This window comes from Convolutriloba macropyga, chromosome 12 (genome assembly GCF_964194025.1).
Source record: "Convolutriloba macropyga chromosome 12, txConMacr16.3, whole genome shotgun sequence".
NCBI classification, from domain to species: Eukaryota; Metazoa; Xenacoelomorpha; order Acoela; family Convolutidae; genus Convolutriloba; species Convolutriloba macropyga.
Window position 1 is genome coordinate 47,564,664 of NC_134479.1, and position 24,052 is coordinate 47,588,715.

At 34.6% G+C, this 24,052-nt stretch overlaps 1 protein-coding gene across 1 annotated transcript in view; it reads left to right on the forward strand.

Annotated features, from left to right (window-relative positions):
• LOC142350518 (uncharacterized) overlaps positions 1-24,052 on the forward strand; it is a 72,368-nt gene that overhangs the window by 24,337 nt on the left and 23,979 nt on the right. The window contains exons 6-14 of the mRNA XM_075402368.1: positions 3,902-4,090; positions 6,781-6,917; positions 10,136-10,349; positions 11,800-11,861; positions 12,355-12,618; positions 16,835-17,045; positions 17,560-17,733; positions 18,127-18,276; positions 20,048-20,275. Coding sequence (XP_075258483.1) covers positions 3,902-4,090; positions 6,781-6,917; positions 10,136-10,349; positions 11,800-11,861; positions 12,355-12,618; positions 16,835-17,045; positions 17,560-17,733; positions 18,127-18,276; positions 20,048-20,275 — 1,629 coding nt within the window. The remainder of the gene's footprint in view (positions 1-3,901; positions 4,091-6,780; positions 6,918-10,135; positions 10,350-11,799; positions 11,862-12,354; positions 12,619-16,834; positions 17,046-17,559; positions 17,734-18,126; positions 18,277-20,047; positions 20,276-24,052) is intronic.

Sequence of the window (24,052 nt, forward strand, 5' to 3'; positions counted from 1 at the left end):
TGGTTAAGTCATTATCAAGAAGGATTGCTTGATCAAATGAATGTTCGAGCACCCCCCGCAGGAAAAAAGCTGATCCAGACACTTTTCCCCAAACTGAATTATACTCTGCACCACCAAACACTCAAATTCTATGTACAACTCGGACTGAAGGTGGCTAAGCTTCACCGCGTGCTAAGTTTTAAACAGGGTAAGTTTCTTACCCCCTATGTACAGCTCAATACACTAAAAAGAAAAGAAGCAAAAACAAAATTTGAGGAGGATTTCTTCTACAATCTGATGGTCAATTCTTCGTTTGGAAAAACATGCGAGGGAAAGCGTAACCGAATTCGAGTGAAAATTGTTCGCTCTGAAGAGGAAGTATATCAGTGGACAAATCAACCCGAATTTCAATCATTCAAAATCACTGATGAAAACTTGGCTTTGATAACGTTGTCCCTATCAGAAGTTCTTTGGGATAAACCCACAATAGTTGGGGGCTTGCATTCTTGATTTGTCAAAAAAACTCATGTTTTACTTTCATTACAACACGATGAAGAAGCATTTCGACTGTACGCTTCTTTACTCCGATACGGATTCGTTCGTGTATGAAATTCGCTCACGGGATTTTTTTGTCGAGCTGCAAAAGAAGCAAAGCGTGATGGACCAATTTGACTTTTCAAATTCTCCTGCTGAAGACCCCCTACACAACCGAACCAATGCGCGTGTGACTCTAAAGTTCAAGGATGAAATGGCAGGCCGAAGCATCAGTGAATTTTGTGGACTGAAGCCAAAACTCTACTCCATTGCCCTTACAGAAGGTAACTTTTAATTTTTGTGCAAACACAGAACTATTTTTCATACTGCAAACACATTCAGACACAGGCCCATACAAGCATTGACAAGATAACATTAGAACTGAAAATTGTTCAATTGAATGATTGTTAAGTTTTTTGCAGGCACAACCAAACAGTCGGCAATAGGAGTGACAAAAGATGCCCGGAAAAAATTGAACCACCGCTTATACAAGCAGTCTATTCTCTCAGGGGAAACAGTGCGGCTGATAAACACCCGAATTGCCTCCAGCAAGCACCAACTGCAGACAAATGTTGTCAACAAAAAGTTTTTATCAGGATACGACGATAAGCGCTATATACTAAGTGACCACGTATTAACACTTCCCTTTGGCCATAAAAGTCTTCGTGAAGAAATGTTTGTCAAATTGATCGAGCAAGATCCCTATTGGGGTTATTGAAGCGAATCGGAAATCGAAACAGAAACAGCACATACTCCACCAGTCACTCACAACATTGAAGCAGACACACACATAAACTCAAGCCCTCCCGATCCAGGATTCCATCAACGAAATTATAGCGAGGATTAATTGAATGAAAATCTGGTAGATTTTGACAATTTATCAGAGTTTTCAGACAGTGGTTCTTCTACGGATGGAGCTTGCGATTGATTTATTCTTAGTCAAGCGATAGAAGATTCAGATAGCAGCCCCCAACCTCCAATCAAACTTGATGAACAACCGCCAGCCAACCTCCCAATAACAACTGAACAACAAAATCTGCAAGACGAACCACCAACGAAGAGAAGACAAGCAAGAATCATTGAAAGTACTAGCGAAGAGGACTGAAGAGCCAAAACAAAACTCAAAATTCTTGTCTCATCTTGTATTTGTACCCGTATTGTCCAAAAAACACTAACAGCCGGGCTTATATGGCCCAATTGGCTTTTTTAAAAAGTGAAATTTGTACCGTCCCCCTTTTTGGGCTAGAAATTTCGTGTGTATAGTGAGTGCGGTCATGTGATAGGGAGGGACACTGACGTACCAGGAGGGGTTGATCTGCCACAACATGTGACAGAACACAGTTCTTCCTGCACATATCAGAGTGCTTGAAAGTTCGTTTTGCAACAAAATTTGTGTCGCAGAGAGCCTATTAAGTCAGCTTCTCCGCTGTCATACATGCAGGGTTTCTCTTATTATTGTTTTACACCCAATAAAAGTCAGAGAAAAGGACCGGATTTTTTCAAAGAATAGTTCCTACCCAATAATCAGGTCCAATAAAATTTTTTTCATACTTAGTTGTTGCGCAGGGTGATGTGTAGTTGCCCGTTTGCACCCACTTGAACAACTGGATCTTGATTGTTGAAAACTGCTGGATTCTTACACTTTCCACAGTGGCAAATGTTCAAGTCAATGACACTTCTGCTGAGACAAAACACCACCCGGCGTAGGTTTCTGATTTTTGCTTGAAAAAAAATTTTCTCAGCTTCCGACATTTAATTCTTTGATGATTTAGATAAAATGCTCCAAGTTTAAATAGAAAGCTTTAATTTAGTGATTACGCATCGCAAAGCAACTGAGTGTGGGTTTTTTGATATTAACAAATTTAATATTAACAAAGTTTTTTTGAAAACTTACATGAGTAGTAACTTTCCTGAACCATTGAAATTGGATTTGAACTGACTCGTGAAGTTGTCCGGGGTAACTGGCTAGTGGAGTTTTGGCAAAATCTATAAAAAAATCTATGGATCCATTTTAAGTTTCATCAAATTAGAACGCCCCCTCCCCCCCCACCTCCAGCACCCCACACACAAACATTAACACACACACACATACACACACGCGCACATACGCACCTGCATACACGCATACACACACATACAGACACATAAATACAACCATTTAACCACCAGTAAAACACATACCCAAATTCAAAATAGTAATCATATCAGGGAGGTATTTGTGTAATTTACCTTGTTTACTCTTTGAACGTGAAGTCAGGACAACTGCAGTCGCACAACTTGCAGAGGGTCACATCAGACATTTAATAATACAATTGTAAGCTTTATAAAAAAACCTGGGGGATTCAATGGAAATGTTTAAAAAAACATCAAAAGGTTTGAGAACCAAATACACTTTCCACAAGTGTTCAACTGCGAAAAGCTTCGTTGGTCTTGGATTTTGTTGCCGGTGTTAATATGCATATACATCGAAATTGCCTATAAGAAGTGCATGAAAGCCGGGTTGTGCTCAATCTTAAGTTTTTGGAAACCGCCAGTTTTTTCAGCTTTTTGTTGTCAATTTCTTCATCTTGAACTCAATTGTAGATAGAAAATCAGAAAGTCAATTGTAGATAGAAAGTCACGATTTTATGATAGAATTACAACACTAAAAGTATTCTTGCAGAAAGAGCGTCAATTATTTACAGAAAGAAATTAAATAAAATGAATTTCTAGAGCCAGAAAACGGAAAACGGACCAGACTAATTTTACAGTCGGGAACATGTTTTTTAGCCAAAACGAGTAAAATTACTAACCCTTCATTCCCCTACACCCCCTTTGTAAGTTCCCAAAAATTTTCTTTTTCATCTTTGCGGTGGGGAGCAGAAAAGCTGCAAATTCTTGCATATTTTGGCTTAAAATTATGTTAAGTTTGACTAGGTTATCTTAAGTGATCACAATTTGCTTTCATTTGTTGCCTTAGTAGCGTTAACTGCTATAAAATGTTATGAGTTTATACCGCGCGGCTAAACAAACACACGCAGCACTGGCTAGCAGCACAAAATATCATACAAAAATGGCGGGAAATCAGCACCGCTGCAAAATTTGCACAAGAAATAAGAACTTGTTTCAAATGGACGAATGATCATTTAGACAAATGAAATAATAATATAGCACCAAAATATAATGACAAAGTCAATAAATATCCCAAAAAAACAGGGGGGGACAATTTTGGTAATGAGTCATCTTTTTTTCCTTTTAGGTCATTGTCCGAAATCGCGTTGCAAAAAGTGTCCCTCCCCCCGCCCCCCCCCCCCCCCCCCCCGTTGTTCCTCTAGTCAGTTCTTTTTACTACTCCAGTTCCTCAAACCTTGCCTGTAAGTTCTATATCGTTTGAGTTTTTTTGGAAAAGGTGTTGGATATCTGGAATGAGCCAGTGGGTGGCTCTTGTCCCTGTACGCTGGACCCAATCGGACTTCTATCACATGAAGTGACTGGACTTGTAGCTGGACAGGACTATACATTCTACATGCAACTCACAAGTGCTTATGGGAAGAAGGGAGCTGTGACGTCATTCAAAGTGGCCACTTACACTGATGTGGTATGAATAAGTTCCAATTTTTTCACACTGTATGTTAGGTTGCTTCAGCGTTATCTTAACTTACAAAATCGCGTGGATAGTTAGATTGAGTGAAAGAGATATGCAAAAATCTTTGGGAGCTGAAAAATAAAAAAGCTTTTCCATTCAAGGAATCCTTTATTTTTGTTGGACTTTTGAAATCATCTAAATCTTATACTGACTGCTCTGTCTAAACTGCTAAGCATAGAATGAATCTCTGCATCTCTTCGTTTTATGAGAGACAATTTAATGAGTTTTTACAAGCTGATTAATAAATAATACGATGTTTTGACGCTCCGAGGAAGAAAGGCTTTTTATGACGTTCATTGAATATTAAATTGGGAATTTTTTTTCCAAGATAACTTGCGCTTTAATGTATATACCAACAACTGTGACCAACATAAAAGATATACTATCTGTTCAAAAATTAACTGATAATTTTAAGTCCACCTTTGCATCAGTTCCGTTTTAAACTGTTTTTAATGTTATTTAATCAGATAGGCTAACATATGAACAATTATTTAAGAATAAGCGTGGCATGAGGTTTTTTCAATCCTTATATAGCAAATTGATTGGCATGTTTTAATGCTAGTAAAAACTTAATCTTTTATAACGTTCTACGTTTAATATTGCATTATGAGCTCAATCAAACAGATGTCACAATAATAAACAATCAATAAGAATAAAGTTTCTTACATATTTGCATAGATTTTTTTCACTCTGATCAGAAGGTTGATTCTTTCGCCGCCATAACGCGCCATAATTAAGTATTCATAAATCTTATGTGAACTGAAAATTATTCGACTACAAAAATTTCCGGAAAAACGCTACATATAATGACTGGCGCCAAAAACCAATAACCTTCCGATTGAAACTATTTTTAAATCGGTGGATAAAAGAAATATCAATTTCACTGAAAAAGAGATCCATCTGGTTTTCAAAACGAACTAAAAATAGACAGCATCATAATCAAAAAACATAGGTTCCCTAAAAAGAATTTGGCAATTTTCACCAATAGTCAAAAAATTAAATCAGAAATGAATGCCAAAAACTATCGGTGTTTATCAATTAACAGAAAACGTCTAAGTTTGTGCAGATAAAATAGCCATTATTAAATTTTTTTCATAATTCCTCTTTATTTCGTTGATCAATCAAATTTTTTGTCGTTGTGAAAAATGAAAACTTCCCCAGACCAAAAATCCGAGAAATCGACAATTGACTTTGTCCTTTTCTCAGAACAGTAACTAGCTGTTTTTTTATTGTTAAGATTGATAAAAAATTATCAAAAAATTGACAAAATCTTAATCAGTTTGAAAAACAAATGAAAATGAAATAATTGATGAACAATTTTTATTCTTGAGTCAGCTTAGTTGAAAGTGATTGATTGCCGTAAAGTATAAGTTCTTGAAAATCAACAGTTTTCTGACAAGTGAATCTAAAATCTAACTTCATTCAAGTTAAAAAAGGGAACACGAAAACTCTCACAGAGAAATATGCTGAACGACAAACCTAAATTTCCATCCCCTACTTCTACGAAATCAAAATTTAAATTTCGACTAATCAGTAGAACATCTTCCAATCCAGTTTTGTGGAAAATTGTCACACTCTTGATCCCTTGACTAGTGATCTTATCAAATTATGAAAGTCACACAATTCGTACGTGTAACTTGCCAGAGACACCAACGAAAGGTTGATGAAATTAATCCGTGTTTGATGGTTTAAATTTGTCGCGAAATTTGATATGTTTTACGTTTATTCAATCATTTTTCAAAATGCTTTTGCGTTAGAAAAAATAGAGAAAAGAAATATAACATAATTCTTTGACCAAATTCATTTTTTGTGAGATTTGAATGGAATTCGTCCTTTCTACAATGGGGTATCTGGTAAGTTACTCTTAAGCTTTATTTTAAAGTAGGCAAACCACTAGTCACACTAGCCATTGGGATCCACGATAAAAACAGAACTCAGATTTTTGTAAGCTAATTTTTTGATAGCTATGAGAGTTACTAATTTTGAGTATAAAAAGAACTTTTATTTCCTGACACTACTAACTTTTTTTCAATGTTCAGTGTACTTTGATTTGTGCATCGGGTTTGATTTGCTTCGTGTATACTTGTATTCTGTCAATAATGTCAAACTTTTTGTGAAATTTCAGACTCATGGAAAGATTTAAACTTCTTTCTGAGGAAAAATCTAATAAAAACGTCTCGAAATAAATTGTAGTAGTCAACAACATCTTTCAAGACATTTTTAGCACCGCAGTCCATAAATAGAAGAAATTATATTTCAAATTTTCGAGGTCGATGTCAAAGAGCAGCCTTTGAAAAAGGTTTCTCATATTAAATAAAAGTGCTTCTTTATTATAATATAAGCCAATGCACAAATTTAAGAAACAATACAACACTCCGAACGACTGAATTAATTTACAATGAAACTTACGGCATACATTTGAAAAAATTCTTCCTGTGGAGAGTATGTTCCTGATGGGGTATAATGTTTTTACTTAGAGCTGTTTCTTCGCTCCTATTGTAGTTCACAAAAAAATGTAGTAATCTATTTGTGAAAACTTTTACCTTTTTGTAGGTTTCCATTAAATGCCTTGGTTGTGTTTAACGGTAAGTGAAATTACTGTATAGTAGAAGATTTCTTGCTTGAATCTGTCTTTTTTCCAGATCGAAAACTCGACAACTGTTGGAACGGAGGATTTGTTTCTAAGTGTAACAATTGAATCTGGAACTGGCGCAGGCATCAAATTCAGGATTACTGGGCAACTCGGAGGAATAGACAGATCCTATTTCCACGATTTTGGGTAATCTCGGAGTTTTTTACGCGCATCATCTTATCGAAACCCCATTTCTTAATCATTATTTTTTCTAGGAAATCAGGAGCTTGGCTTGCTTGTATCTCTATTATTTTTTTGTGATATATGAACAAGCTAAAATATGCCAAACAACGTGAAGAACTTTTGGTAGAATGGTCAGATTGCAAAACTTCAATAAACATAAATATCTTTTTAAAAAAATTACTGAGAACTAATTTTTAGTTATGTGTCCTTTCTTTGGTTTTTACTTAAATTTAATCTGCCCCCGTACACCAATTAATCATCACATGCAAACTTTGTTGTTTTTTTTACTTTTGACGATGTTTTTAGACTTATGAAGATGTTTTCATTGTCTTGAACATGGTCAACTCTTGAAAAAGAAAGAATTCAATTTTACAGAACGAGATAATACCAATTACCTAAAAAGATCATATTAAACAGAATGCAATAATTTTTGATCTACGCATCCGATATATTGAAAGCCGGCATGAAACGCGATTGATTACCAAATTTAGGAACCGTTCATGAATTTCTATTGATTGTATATATTCAAATACATCCGATTAATTTTAAAGAAACATGATTACCTCGCATTGAGCTCAGTTTGCTTTTTGTTCTTTATGACTGTAAATGAAGGGTAATCATAGGATTATCGTAACTCATACTTCATTTTTCAAAGCAATATACAGCAATCCCGGACTGAACGTCCGGTCTTAATCAGAACTGATTCAGTGAAATTGCAAGACTTGGATCAGTACTGCAGCAGAGCTCTAATCATGCCTTTTTTTAGACTTGCTGCATCCTAAATCAAGTCTTAAGTGTTGGCAAGTCTTGGACAAGAATTGACCATTCTTGAGCAACCCTTGTCCGAGATTTGACAAGTCGATACAAGTATAGAACACAATTTTTATTGTTGTTTTGTGAAAACGAAAGAAGAAGGCCACCAAATACAGTGGCCTGCCTAAAAAACTCTCCAAAATGAAAAAAATAGACGACGCGAGCACTTTCACAAAGTTCAAATGACAGAGAATGCAAAAAGAATATTCTGATAATGCACAAAGACACCAATCTTGGCCACTTTCTGCTTTTTTTTAAAAAAAAAGGAATTTGGTTACGGGATAATTTATGGGAAATTTGAAGTTGGTATGTGTTCAATTCAAAAATAGCAAGATTAGATTAGCAAACTTCCCGTAAACATTTTTTAAATCAATTTTAGCGAATTTTGAAACGCATTAAGTATAAGTGATTTCTTCTTGAAATTCTATTTTGCCTAAATGCGCATTAATCAAGACTTGACAAATCTTGGCCAAGATTATTTGCTAGAAAGACTACGTCAATGATAATTAATTAAATAATTAAAACCAACGTTTTCGCTATAACTAGCATCATCGGGTTAGGCAGTTTTAACAACTTAAAGTTGGAGTGTTTACAACTAAAATGATTTAAACTTATCATCACGATTCCAGATATCCAATATTTGAAATTTTGTATGTGCCCAAGACTTGACCTAGACTTGAAAAGCCTTGAGCAGGCCTTGACAAGTCTTCAGAAGTCTTAAGACCTGAGATAAGACTTGATCAGTACTGATTTATCAATTCAAGACGTGTATCTCGTTGGAGAAGTACTGATCAAGACTAGTAAAAATTCGTTCCCGGAGATTTTTACGGTCACACTTTTACGGAAAAGAAAACAAAAATACCTCAGAACACATGCTGTTTTAGCACATGCCAGTATATGTAATGTTAAAAAAAATAGCGTTTTAAGCTATACCAAAATTTATTTTGGATTTATTCTGTTCCCCCATCCTGATGGGTATATAACTTTTTACGTCCCCTACTTCCAGAAGAACGAGCTATGTCTTACATCGTAACGTGCTATACAACTACACATAAATTGTTAGTGAGTACAAAACTGTTGGGGGAATAGATACATTTTTTTCTGAATAAGCACCCGAGAAGTCCAAAAGCAACTATAAATCGGTTCTGAATAGGAGATTGATTCATGTCACTTTTTTTTGGAGGAAAATTGTATCTTAAAAGCAAAAACAGAGTCGATCAAGGGGAACGCAGCTCAAAAAATGAGGACACACAGCACTGTCTAACCGAAGGACCGTCATGTCTGTTTAAGGATAAAACTCGAACCGTTCATTACAGTTCAAAACAGCAGTTGTCAACGTAAAAAACTAATCAAAAATATTACATTCAAGGGTCGAGATGTAGACGCTCAAAATCGGTAGAATGTAAGAAGTGCGATTTTTGTTGTTGAATGCGGTGAATGCGTTGTGCAAATCTTTTAATAGATTATTGCTAAATACACCACATATCTTAACTGCCAAAAGTATGATGAAAAATGTAAGATTAGCGGTGAATGCGTTGAGAGTGGTGAAAAAACTCCCCGCTAAAAACCGCTAATCTTACAAAGTTTGAGTGCATATGTTTTCCATAAAATTTATTGAATCTGTGTTCACAAGAGTTATCATAGACCTAAGTGACAGATGGTGAAGTGGAAGAAGAAGTTATCTAAATGCAGGAGTCGAAAAGTTCGAACCCGTGTGAGGAAGACATTTTTTCGTAAGATTTCCTGTAAATGCGGTGAAAAGAAATATTTCAATGCTAAAAACCGCAAATCTTACAAAATTTCATGGCTAAAAAAATTACCGCTTTCACAGCCTTCCTTGCTAACAGATGCGGGCACTTTTGATCTATTCTGCACCCCCCCCCCCCCAGCTAATTGAGCATAAATCTTTTATGACCCCTAGGCGCACGTGCTATTTTATTACATAGTAACGTGATATATAACAACATATAATTTGTAACGGGGGGTCATTAAAAACACTGGGGGCCGAAACAGAATACATCCAAATTTTTTTACCGCTATTCACCGTAATTCTTATACTAGTTTTTTCAACAAAACCTCGACCCGTGTTGCAATCTCATTTGTCACGAGCTAATACTTAGTCCGGAACTGAACTGCAAAACATATCTACAGCTGTGCGTGGAATTGAATGCATATAATGCAGAAAAGTTTTTAAGATTCATAAAATTTAAGACCGTCCTAAGATTTATGTAATTTAAGACCATCCTAAGATTTATATAATTTAAGACCGTTCTAAGATTTCAGAGCCGGCAAATCTGTTTTATGACGGAGGGAGGATTAATCAAAACTGCAGAATAACTTTTATGAACTCATTCTGTAATTATTTGCAGACTAATCACTCAATACCAGTTCGGTGACCTTGACCCTGGTGACTATTACACAGTTGAGATGTGGGTCACGAGTTTAGGAGATGACATCACAGCAGTAGTCCGGAGTTACACATTTTACGATCACGCATATCCGATTGAGCCAACTATTTCGACGGCTGTTACTGTGACAGAACATACGATGCATTTTGGATGGACAAATCGTGTTTATTTTGAGGTATATTAAATTAAACGAAGCAGACAATCTTGAATTGCAAATGAACGTAATTAGTATTTCTGATTCTTTCACACACTATGGCGACCACATCGAGGCATTAAAATTGAAAATATCTCCAGAAAAATTTAGTAATTGAGTTTTTTATTGCTGAATGCGGTGAATGAGGTTATTTACAAATTTTCCTATATTTATATTTACCTTAATTCTGAGGACAAGTTTATTGCTTTCGTTGCACGTACGATAAAATTTTGATAAACTTTGTTAAAAAAATTCACGCTTTGCAAGTCTAGTTCCTAGATGAAGCCAAAACTTGGCATGTCTAACTCCACCACTCAGCAAGTAAGAAAAAATTCAACAATTACCGGGAACTTGTCAAAAAAGTCTGGAAAACGCCAAAAGAGCAAATAAGATGTTATAATAGGGACGGAAAACTGTCCAAAATCTGTCTGCGATACCACAGAATAGAAAAATGTCCAGAAGTGGTTAGAAAAATATTCAAATAGGTCCCCGTATAGACCTTTTTTTTTAAGTTTTGCGATCATGAAAGAAAATTAAAGAAAACGGAAGAAAATGAAAAAAAATAAATGAAAACTGAATAAAGAGGAAAAGAAAAATTTAAATTGGTACTCCAAAAGCGTAAAGTTGAGTTGAATTCTTTTTCAGATAGAAAGAGTTTTGCAAATTGACTCCTGGCAAATATAATCAAATATAATCTGATAGATTCAGACGTTTATCGAGAGCTGCGAAGAGATTTTTGCATATTCCAGTAAAAATGTTTAAAACACGAAGTGCGCACGTTTCACAATGACGACTGTCAATGTAAGTCAACTTCTGGCTTATAAGGAACTCCTTGCTTTCTAACTTCTGGTAGTGCAGTCCTTCGGCATTTTCAAATTTTCCAATTGCAGGTTCCATAACACAAAAGCGGAGTTTTTGCCGCTTCTGAAGGAAAAAAGAAATGATGTATGCAAACAATGCAAATTTATATTACACAACAGACAAAAAAACATATTTTTTTTAAAAACCAAGTCAGAAAAATTCGACTTGGTCTATATTTGAGACAATATGGGTTTCAGAGTTACTCATGTTTGTGTCTGACAATATTTTGCTGGTTTTTCCTGCCATCTGCGTAAAATATAATATACAAAAAATCTTGGACCATGAAAGATTTTTAAATGTTCGTGAGGTCTCCAAAATGTTTTGACCAATTTCTAAGAATCCTAATGGAAATCCAAATTTAGTGTTCTCGTTAATAAAAACGAATTCACACAAAACACTTGAGTGAACTTTTATGCTTATGTTTTCAAAGGTGAACCCAAAATTTTTCGCCTTAGTAGACCGCATTTAAAATTCGGCTTGCTTGCCTATCGGCTTGCTTGACCACCACCGTTTGCATCAAAATCATTTTTGTTTTGAGTATTACGCAACATCTTATTCGATTATGTTATAGAAAATCTACATCTGGCACGAGCCCATAGATGGAAGCTGCCCTTGCTACAAAAACAACCAAAAGTACGTTCTCTTATTGCAAAAATGAAAAAAAATCATTTTACTGAGTTAGTATTGGTATAATAATCCAAAGTTTTACGCAAATTAAGTTTGGAAGCTGATTTTCATTTTTAGTCATTTTGTATATCGTAAAATTGAGGGCTGTGCATAGTAACTAAGGGAAGTGTTAACAATTCAATATTCATATGAGAATTTACAGAAACTCTGAATACAGACAAATTGAAAACTAAAGTTTCATTTTTATCTGCTGTGCTAAGTGTTATATGTAATGAATTTATGATGAATTAAAAAAGGTATCGATTGATTTAAAATAAAAATGACAAGATACTACGTAAGGCTCCTTGTCGTTTGTTTTAGTTCACTCAAAATCTTATTTATGTTTATTTGACTTTCTTTCAGAGATTCTATACACGCAATTTAAAGATACAATATTGAGACCTATTTTTTCAAATTTAGCTTTATTCAAGGAAATCTGATTTGATGATAATTTTCCCAGCCCAAATGACGAAACAGTCACTGACCTCATAGCTGGTGAAGAATACACAATGCACATGTTAGCCGAAAGTGAATTTGGCCGAAACAGTTCTGAGTTGACATTTGTTCACTCTCTCTACACAGACACTGTCACTATAGACAACACTCTCACCACTCACTCTCTCACTACTGATGTTGACTTCGACTCTGGCGTCGGATCTACAGTTGAGCTGAAGTTGCAGTGCCTCGACTTTACACTGACATGGAGACAACTGAAAGCATTCAGGTTAATTCACTTGAATTCAACTTAATCAGTGCAACTCGGCATAAATTGAACAAATACTTCAGAAGAAAAAATCCGTATTCGTACCCCCCAGATTGAGTTGTGCGACAGAAGGTATCTCTGATCAGACCGATTTTGGATCGCGCACGTGGGGGGGGGGGGGGGGGCACACATTCTAGACTGGAAACGCCTCTGATCGGAACCGTTCTGGTCGCGCACTTGGGGTGCTCGACAAAAAAGTTTAATTATGTAAATAGCAGTGATAGTGGCTATAGTATATTAAAGTTGTATATAACTTAAGGTTGTATTAAAGTTGTATATATAGTGTATTAAAGTTGCATGAACTTTGATATGCTTCACTTAGTTTCTCATATCTGCAATTTCCTCGCAAGTTCTTTTTGCTACCAAATTCGTTGGAGGAGAAAACAACTCACTGTAATATTGATCTTTCAAACTTTTTCTCAATTTTTTTATACGGTTCAATGAGAGTTGTTTTATACGGTTCAATGAGAACATGCCAAGCTAGCTCAAATTCTTTTTTTTGGTTTTTCTTTAATTCCTACAATTGTTGTAAGTAATGTCTGTTTTTCTTTCATTCTGTAAATTTTTGGGATTTTGTAAACTTTTCGGTTATAATTTTAAGTGCCAAAAATTTTCCGAACCTGTGTCATTTTTTATAGTATATTGTAAACCATGCTAGTGTATTGTATTCAATGACTTTCATCAGTCATTAACTTTTTGAGCATATTTGACTCCCCCCGTGATTCTCATCAAGTTATTGTTTCTGTCAAACCTACCTAAATCATTAGCGCCATTCAAAAAAAAATTCTGATCAACGTGTTAATTGTTTAAAAAATTCTCGCCATTGATTGCCATTAGAGGTTACCTAATAAAACATTAACTCACAGATATTTTTAAATCAAGTACTAGCTCTTCTATCTGCAATTCTGACAAACCTATTTCTCAGTTTTTATATGACATTCGTAGCGTTCGTTTGTTTGCAAGAACCAAAGTTTTTCCTCGATTTGTTATAATGAGTTCTTCGTAAATTGACTTCTTTGTGGTCCCCGAATTCCAGAATTCCCTCTGTTTCAGAATCTTCCAGAATTCCCTCTGTTCCAGAATCTTCCAGAATTCCGGAACAGAATTCGGGAACAAATTTGAATTTCACTGCATTGGCGGTGACCAGCTAACAAAATCTAGAAAATATTTCTGTACGATTGAATCATAGCTATTAAATCAGTTTCGTTTTTGAACAAAATTTACTCCTTGATAAAATATAGTTTTCTCTGCGCTCATTCACAGATCTCCTAAAGTGTCTCCCTATGCATGGGTAAAATGTAGAATACAATAAACACACAGAAACTTTGTTTTTGGAGTATAACTCCAAAAAAATTTTACCAAATTTTTAATTTACGGGGTAGGCAGAATCACAACTGGCCAGCAGACCTGTCATTTTCCTACTAGTTTCACTGTTTGGTACAAAGATGACAATAAAGCTACACTATATGCCCAATTTTGAATTTCGGCTGACTGGAAAGATTAAGCAGAGAAAATCATTGGACAATATCGAAAAAGGCCACATATTCCTCACTAATTTTTGTTTTTCTTTGGGCAAATCTAAGGGCAACCAGTTCGGACAGAAAAAAAGTTAGAAAATACATATAACAAAGCTAGGAGAACACTGCATATGGTAGTTTTAAATGGACTTATTTATCATGAAAGAAAACATCATCCATAATGAACGGTTACCAAATAAATTCAAGCTCTCGAAAGATGAAAAAGGAGAAAAACCAAAAAAAAACTCGAGTTTGCATTGAAAGAAAAAACGTGAAATTCATTTCACAACAAAACAGAGGACAAATTTTCCTGATAAAAAAAGAAACAACAATTAGAACGTTGCTACGGCTTGGGGGACCTAAAAGCAGCAGTCACCGACAAAAACCTTGTAGGCTGTACCAATTAGACTTGAAAAAGGCGATCAATTCGGCTGAATGTAGCTATTAGTAGCTTTTGGTGCAAAAACGGAGAACAATTACCATAGGATCTCGAGAACTACCAACAATCACAAATAAGTTTTAGCATCGTGGAAAGCGTTCTGATAGCAAAAATATCTCTCAAGCAGCCATCAACTCAAGCCTGAACTTTTCCGAAAACCGTCATACTCTATAAATCCGGAAAAAGAACCCCAATTAAACTGAGACCAGATTACAAAAGACGTTTTTGTCGACCTATAATTATAACAGATTCAAAAAAAATTTGAAAACCTGGAAAATAGTTAGGGTAATCATAGCATCCATGAGACGATCGTAAAAGATTATTGCTGGTGATTCGTTGATCAAATATGACTTTAAAAATCAAATACATTGCCATTTACGTTCTTAACACATTTTTTCAAAATATATTTAAACCGGAGAATATTTTACATGAGCATGCCATAAAAGTTCAAATCTTGCGCGGATCTTTCCAAATCTGAACCTTCCCAAAGCAGAACCCATATTTAGCGGGGATCCGATGTGAAGAAAAATTTTTTCCATCTTTGACTGTCTCAGGATTGTGGTCATTGACATGCGTTACTAACTAAAAAATAGATTTGCCGGAACAGAGAACTGGTTGCGAGAAAGGTTAATTACATTCTTTTGGATAAATTTAACAGACAAAGTCTGATACCTTATGACAAATGTATCCGTCAGTTTACAAGAACTCACTTTGTTTTCAAACTCCTTTTGCAATAGTGAAAGCAAAATGGTTCCATTTTCTTTTTAGTGTATTAGTGCAGCTTAAAAACTTTTGTCAAAGCAGAACGTGCAAATTTCGCGACAATTTTTCTTGTGAAGCTGTCTACCTGTATCCAGAAAAATGCCAAACAAAATCACTCTCTATCTCTTTCTCTCTCTCTCTCGTCAAAGCAAGTTCTGTCAACTCTTCTTAGAAGAAAGCTGCTTTTAAGAGCGCCTCCCTCTCAGCGTGCCAATGATTTTAAAAAGCTGAAAAACATTGTTTCTTCTGATGATTCAAAATTCATAATTAATTTTGATAATTAATACCACTGTTTTATACGGTTTTTATTACACACTTAAAGTTTTGGATATAGGTCATAGAATACTTTACATGCAATGAAACTTTTGTGGCAAATTTTGAACTATGAGTGATCCTATTATTATTACTTTAATAGTTTACCCGGAGTGTATAAGAGAATACAACAGTTTTCGGCTGAAAAAATACCAAATTTAGCAAAAATTTTTTGCAAAATTTTTAAAACAACTAATCAAAAAACTAATAAGTTTTTGGGATCTTTTTTGATATCGAAAAAATCAACATTTCCTTAATTAGCGCGAAAGCTGATATTACATCGCTCTCTCACAAGCTTGGCTAACAAAAACAAAACCTTTTTTCACGTCAAATAATCAATCATATTATAGACACCAGAAAGCCATAAACATTAAAACCTTTTCACTTTTTAGTCGAAAAATTGAATGAATTCGTTTTACTCACTATGAAAAATGTTTTCATTAGATTCCGTGAACAATCTAATGCTTGTTTCGATTTGATTACACTTTTTGACAAAAAGTAAATGTACAATTTCCTATTTTTGATGGTGTTTTGCTATATTTAGAAGCTATTTTAAGTCAATTAGTTTAAAAATTTAGCTTCAAAAGGTGACTTCAGCCGCTTCTTTTGATAATTATATAAGCTTGTCAGTTTTTGAATAAAATGACAAATTTGCTTAAGCAGGACAGCCGGATAGAGGTTACAACTTTTCCGTAAGTAACAGTATGTTGAGTCCAGCTTGAGATCAGTTCAACTTGCTCATACTTTCACACTTTTAGGCAAAAATTTTGTTTGAGTGCAAACAATTTGTGAGCAGTTGGAACTGATTTCACAGGGGTCTCAGCATACTGCTGCTTTAAGAAAATTAACCAACTTCTATCTGGATTTTTTATGTAAACAATCTTTTCAATTGATCCAAATTTTGAACTATTAAAGGTCCCATTGATTTGCGTTGATTAGTTCAAAATAAAAAAAAGAAAATCCAAAGTTTTGTTGACTAAAATTGGCTCCTAAAATAGGCAGTTTAACATGTAAAAAGGTCTTTTGTTGACTTACTTTTGTCAAGGAGTATAGCCAATAAAAAAAGATCCGTTAATCAGATAAAAAGAAAAACTAGAAAATGTCAGATTCTATCATGTGAAAAGAGAACGGTCAATGAATGTTTCAGCTTGTCTCTGTCGTATGTTTTTGACGACATCATTCCGGGATCATCTTACTCCTGGCAAGTTGTTGCTAAGAGCCGAGGATCGAACCCACTTCAACGGAGCTATTCTTACTCTGGATTCACTCCCCCCACAGTTCCTGTTACAATTATTACTGCAGCTGGAACTCTAGATAGCTATGACACTTTCCTCTTCACTCTTGGAAATCAACCTCTGGTTATGAAACGCTATGTATTTTCTGTTTGTCATTGGTTGAATAATTTTACATCGATACATTTGTCTGCGTGTATTCGAAACAAAAAATGCTGCATTTAATCACTAAGCGTTTCAACAAAATATCTGAACAAAATTATAGAGTACAGAGAAGTGAGGGTGCTTCTCTGTTAACGTCGCATTGTTGAGATAGTGTGTGAAACATAGATGCAAAAAAATTTGAGCTATACAATTTTTTTATTCAAACCAAATTTTCCTGTTTTAATTCAATTTGTTTTGTCTGGAAATAATTCTACAAAGCTGCATTTTATGTTTTCTTTAAAGACTGAAGCTTTTTGTAATTGATCATCACGCCGCCTGTGGATTGAGAACAATTTTGCGAATCCGGAAACTTTTTGCGTGAACACCCAAATGCTAAGTGTACAGTTTTATTTTTTTAACTGAACAAAATATTTAACAAAAGTTCCAGCATTATTGAAAATTTCATCCTAACAATAATGAAATTTAAAATTTTCAGGCTGACCGATCGACGACAACACTTCAGTTCACGTGGGCACAAGAGAGGAGGATAGAGAAATACATAATAAAAGACACAGTTATGAACAGACAATGGACACACGTGATCGCTGATGATGGGTGGGATTTGGAAGACACAACTGCCCTGACTGCTGGAATGAAGTACATTTACGAGGTTGTGAATCACATTTGAAACTTTGCTGTTTTTTTCTGGCGATAACTTTCAATGATATATCTAGACCCACCTATTAGGGACACCTAGTCACACACAGTTCGTGGTCATAGCTCAGAATTTTTGCCAGAGATATAACTCATCCGGACAATTTTTCTTTATGAAAACACCAAGTCGGACCAAATGCCACCTGAAACCCAGACATAGGCGCATCCTTGTTTGTAACTAAGAACGTAACTGGGAAATTTCAACTGCTTCAAGGCATTACGTGACACTCTTTCTTTGAAGCCTATTGGCGGCCTGTCATATCTGTGTAATATGCTTAAGTTGAGTGAATAACAAAAATATCCATAGATTTTGAAAACCAATTTAATTAATAATCTATATTTCTTTTAGATAACATCTGTGAGCCACGACTTGTTGTCGAGTGACGTCATGACTGTTGAAGACTCCTTGTACCCTCTTCCTCCCAGCGAGGACCCAGATTTCAGAGTTGTGGATTCTAGTCAACTCACGCTGACTGTTGAGTACTTTGGCTTTGTTCAGGTTCGTACAAAAGGTTGTAGGACAATATGCGCAATGCCAAAATACTCATTGTGCTAATATACCCACTGTGCTTATATACCCAATGTGCCGAAATGCCCAATTTATTCTCTTTGATCTTCTCGTTCAAAACTCCGAATACAAATTATCACTCAGACTCTACTAAGTTAATTATAACTAGCAAGTTTTATAATAGTTAAGCTTGTATATGAATCCCATGTTCGTTAAAATTGCAATAGTTTTTAATCAAATATCACGAGCCACTGAGATAAGGCCAATAATGCATTAGTTATTTACTATGCTGAATAATCACTCTGGTTATTTCAACATTAGAATAAAGTTTGGGTATATTTTGGGTATTTTGTCATATTGGGTATATTGGCATTGGTTATTTTGTCCTGGCCCGCGTACCAAGAAACTGGGGGTTTTTCCCCATTAAAATCCACAATTCACGAAATTTGAGCGCCCTCCCCCATTATGAACTGCTGAAAGAATTGCAGAAGGGGTTATACGTACTATGCCCCAGCTGAGCGGATGTAATGGGAAAGACTCAAAAAAATAATAATTCACGCCACTGCAGAATGTGATGATCATAGTAATATAGTAAGTAACTCAGCGCTGATTCATAGCATTTCTCAGTCTGTAGGTCCCAGACGGAAAGCCGGTATGTCTAGACCGTAGACCGTCCCACACGGAAAGTGCCTATGTCCAGACTTTCGTGCGTTCACTAGACTTTTGTGCGTTCATGATCAGACTTTCGCGCGTTCATCAGACCTTACGTGCGTTTAAGCATTAAGATAATGCCGCTTTTTAACATGAAAAGAGCATTTTCCGTCAAAAAAACTGGACCTCTGAAATTGTTATGTACAGCCTACAAATTCATTACTCTTTCTTTGTGATCCTGGTATTTTTCTTACTCACAAATTCAATGGATTCTAAAAAGTGACAAGATCAGGAGAATTTTTTTGAAAGAAAAAAGATGCGGAAAAGTAACTAATTTAGGGCCGAAAAATATGTTATAGTTTTTAAAAAATCTTATATTTATCCTGAAATATATGCCGAGTAATTTAACAGGAACAACGTATTGTCAAGCAAAGAGAATCACTCAAGATCCAAAAGTTTCAATCGAAAAAGTTTACAAAACATCTTAACTCATTATATAGAAAAAAATTGCACCAAAACCTATGGTAGAAAACTGCTTAAAATTATTGAACAAAACAATTTTGCGACCAAATTTTTCTTGTGCCACTTTTTCTTATGCCGGTTCTTTAAATTACATTTCGAATTTTACCTCATTTTTTAATGTAATATTTGAAGCAATAATTAGATTTTATTTTTTTCTGACGCGGGCTATGTTGAAAGTTCCTGTATCCAGCGCAGACTGCATGACCAGTCTTTTTATCATTACATCATTACCTTTAACAGAAAAATACCAGCCTCTGTCTTTTACCAGTAACTCTCTAAATATTTCAGGCGTGTAAATACTTAATGAGTCACTTTGTGATTAATATATTGTTTATGTTGTGTACATTTATATATATATATATATATATATATATATATATATATATTCTGTGTGCGTGTGTGTGTCAAAGAGCTTTACTACTTGCCGAAGGCTGCTAAAAGTTGTAGTTTTGGGCGTTAATTCTTCTTATCATATAGTTGCCTTTTAACACATAACCCTCCTAAAATCTATAGTAAATCAATATTCTTTATTAATTTACTCTATAAATTATAATAAAGTTACACGAGTTTTTATCAATTTTTTTTTCAGTACCTCATCGTAACTATAGAACCAGAAAATGGTAACTGTGCCCTCGGGTGCAAACTGGACGCCCCTTCGACCACAACAGTTCATCTGACTGGACTGTCACCTGGACAGACATACACTGTGTATATGTCCACTGAGAGCTACGGCAGGAGGAGTGACGTCATATCTCTCACTGAGGACATGAACGTGGGAGAAATTATTGCTTTTCAGACAATCAGTTCTTCGGACATGGTTGGTACTTCAAATTTGATCACAATTAATTTCTTGTAAAAAATGGTGTTTTGACGCCATGATTTAAAAATCTAAAAAAAAAATTAGTTTTAAAAATTTCAAATTTTTTTCTTTCAATAATAAAAACAATTTATTCAGATCTCAAGATACCAGAAACGATTTAAGTGTCTGTTAGAATGCTTAAGAAAAACAAATAATGAACATAAGCAAAAGCAACTCTTAGTTTAATCCGTACAAAAACGAGATCAAGTAGTTGTTTGGTAAAGAATTTTTTTTCCAACAGCTCTACGTATATTTCAGAGATTTTCGGCCCTTTGAAAAGCTAGGAGTTTAATAAAAATTATAAGACGAGTCTTTGACAGAACAAATTCTTCCAACCCAGAAAAACTGAGTTGAAAAATTAATTGCTAGATCAAAAACATCATTTACTGTTCTGTTAAAACCAAAGACAGCAAATAAAATTAAGAACGACAGATAAAAAGAAGTAAACCTTGAAAAAGACAAAAAGCGAAACTCTTGGTGTTAGATCCAGCAATCATTTGCATACAGTAATGCAGTTTATATGATTCAAATATATAAATATATAAACATATAAATTTTAGATCAAGAGCTGGAGTTACGTCATTAAATTATATTGTGTACCTGTTCAATCCGATTTTAGTGCTAACTGTCTTACCTATTCACAATTACTACCGAGAGGGACATTTCTGAAACAATAAATCTACTACTATTTCTTTCAATTCTGATCTAATTGACGCCCGCTTTTAAGAGAAATCTTAAAAAATGGTCTGAGAATTTTGTAACAAACCTCATTATCTGAGAACACTTGGGAAATCCAACAGCGAGCTTGTAACGGACAAAATTTAACCTTTTCATAACAGTTTCATTATTACTATTTATCAGAGGGTTAGCTTTTTTGATGCAGAATTGATCAGTAAATACGGTCAAACAAAAATGACTGAGCCTAAGTCCCAACAATTTTGTTTCAGATTCTCAAAAACGTTATTAAACTATTAATTTTTTTTAAAAAAGTTTTAATAGTTTTAATAATTTGAATAATGTAATTTGAGTTCGGTGTATTTTGCTTAATCAAGACAAAGTTAGAGCGAGGTAAAACGAATTATTGTACGAGCAGTGTTAACTAGCTTTGAAAAAAAATGAAATTGAATGCTTTATTATTAGTTACCGTTTTATTCAGGCCCGACCACCGTACCAACTGTGTAAAAAACCAATGAAGAAAGAACAGATAAATATTGCTTGTTGTTAAGTGTTGTCTTGATTTATCTGGTCAATAACTATCGACCTGACTCGAAATTGTTTTTTTCCAGACTCAGCTTCAATTTAACAAGAACAATTAAGAATGTCAGTTTGCTCATTTTGTGAGAAAATTATATGTTAACTCTGACTTGGGGGCGAATTTTCATGCAGTTGTATCAATATGAATAAACATTACAAAATTTCAATATCTCCAGCCTGGCATTCGTCTACATGTTTTGTTTTGTTGGAATATCCAAAAAAGTTTTTCAACAATTAAGGGGTTTGTCTCAGTTTGATTTAACGCTCTTTTTTTGACAAAAAAGATTGTCGTACTAGAAATGGTTTCAAGTTTCTAGCAGTAACATCAAAAACTAAACATTGTTTTATAAAAAATTTTTGATGAATCGGATTGAAAGGTAATACAGTTTTCTCGTTGAAAATAAAAATCTCATACCAACTTGCCTTAAAAAGTTTGACAATGTTTCAGTGTGAATTTTTTGTATATTTTTTATAACAAAAAATAAGAAATGCCTGCTCGCATGGATGTTTCATCAACAGAGTTTAGAGCTCAGCTTTTTGCAAGAAACTATTGTGCTCTAATAGTGGTTCTTGTTTTCCTGTTAGTGTATCAACTTAGTACACAATGGTTGCTGCTTAAGTGGATTACGGGTTAAGTGGATTATGGTTAAGTGGATTACGATATCGTAAGAAATTACGATTCACCATTGAAATGAGTTAAACGTAATCCAATGAGTTAAACGTAAGTTCCTTGTGATAACCTGGCAAAACGGGATTTAGTTGAACCCTCTTTCAAATTTGACCGAGGCTGATCAGATCCGTTTTTGCGGTTAATTAAAAAATCTATACAGTTTTTGAGTTTGTATTCTATGCACTCGCACAAAATACAGAGCTTTTATCGTTGCAATGTAGATCGGTTTGTAAAAATATTACAAGCTTGCCTGGTGTCAAAAATAATATGCAATCTTTAACTCTAAACTTTTTAAAGTAAAAGATTCGTTTTTCACAAATTACAGGATATCAATGCAACCCTGCACAAGCATGTTCTTGCCTACAAAAATTGAACTAATTCTCTTTGGCCGTTTTTACTGTTTTACTTTTTTTTGTCTTGCAGCTGCTCGCAAGGTTTTTGAAAAAATACAAGTCAATTTTTTCATTCGTGCTCAGAAAAACCTTAAAGGAGAAATTTTCGAAGCTGCTAAAATCTGATCATTAAGATTCAAATGGAAAATGAAACTTTCAGGTAACCTTTCAATTTTTAAAATATCTCTTTTTGATATATTGCATTTAACGTGTTTAACAATTTTATTGTGCACAATCTAAGGTAACTGAATAAGATTTAGTGCGACAATTTTTTTGTGAAAACTTTAAAAAAAGAAGCGATAGGAATTATTATTATTATTATTATTAAATTGACTTGGTACCCGCGATGCGGGAATCACTTTGTTAACTAATTAGAAACAGGACCAATTAACAGGATACTGATAGTATTTAAAGTTCAAAGCCTTTAATTTCAACAGCGAGTTCAGCTGTTTCCGAAATAACACTGTTGGACATGTCCAGTCAAAAGTTGAGATGTCATTTCGCTGAGAGAGAACATTTGCATATTTCACAACTCTCAAGACAAAATACTCTTCGAATTTGACTGATTTCGTCCAATTAAAATTGGTCTTCAAAAATTGTTTTGCTGCAGAACGGTTACTGCGTGGTCCCTTGAAAACTTTCCAATAATCATCAAACTTAAGGGCAGTATCACAGTTGTAAATTTTGTTCAGCATAAGAAGATCATTTCGAACCAAAAGAAAACTGATCGGCAACAAATTGTTGTAAATGAGGCTCTGATTGTAGTCACTATCTGTAAAAAATTTCTTATTCAAAGCCCACTTGAGCGCTCGTCTTTGCATCTTTTCGAGTTTTCTGCAATTTGGCCAATTCGAGAACCATACATTTGACGCGTACAGGAGAATTGATAAAATGTAACTTTTGTATAAACTTACTTTTACTTTCGTATTTGTAGAAAAGGGAACGTTTCTCTTCAAGAAAAAAAGCTTTTGTTGTGCCTTTGACAGCCGCTGATTGATATGACTGTCCCATTTCAAGTTATTAGTAATTACTACACCAAGATCATTCACCGAAGATTTGCATGTAATTTCTGTATCGTCTGCATACAAGTGGACACTACACTGATCTAACTTTTTTACATCAAAACATATAGCTTCAAACTTTGCATTGTTGAATTGCATTCTGTTTTCTTTTGACCATTTAATTGCTTTGTTTAAATCATTTTGTAGTGAAAATAAATTCATTTGACTTCCAATAATTTTTGTGTCATCGGCGAAAAGATATGTGCTGTTCTCCATTAGAGATGGAAGGTCATTAATGTACACAGCAAACATAAAAACCGCAAACACTGAACCCTGTGGACCACCACTCGTAACAGCTAACTCTGACGAATAATCATCTTTAACAAACACGCACTGCGTTCTATTTGACAAATAATCT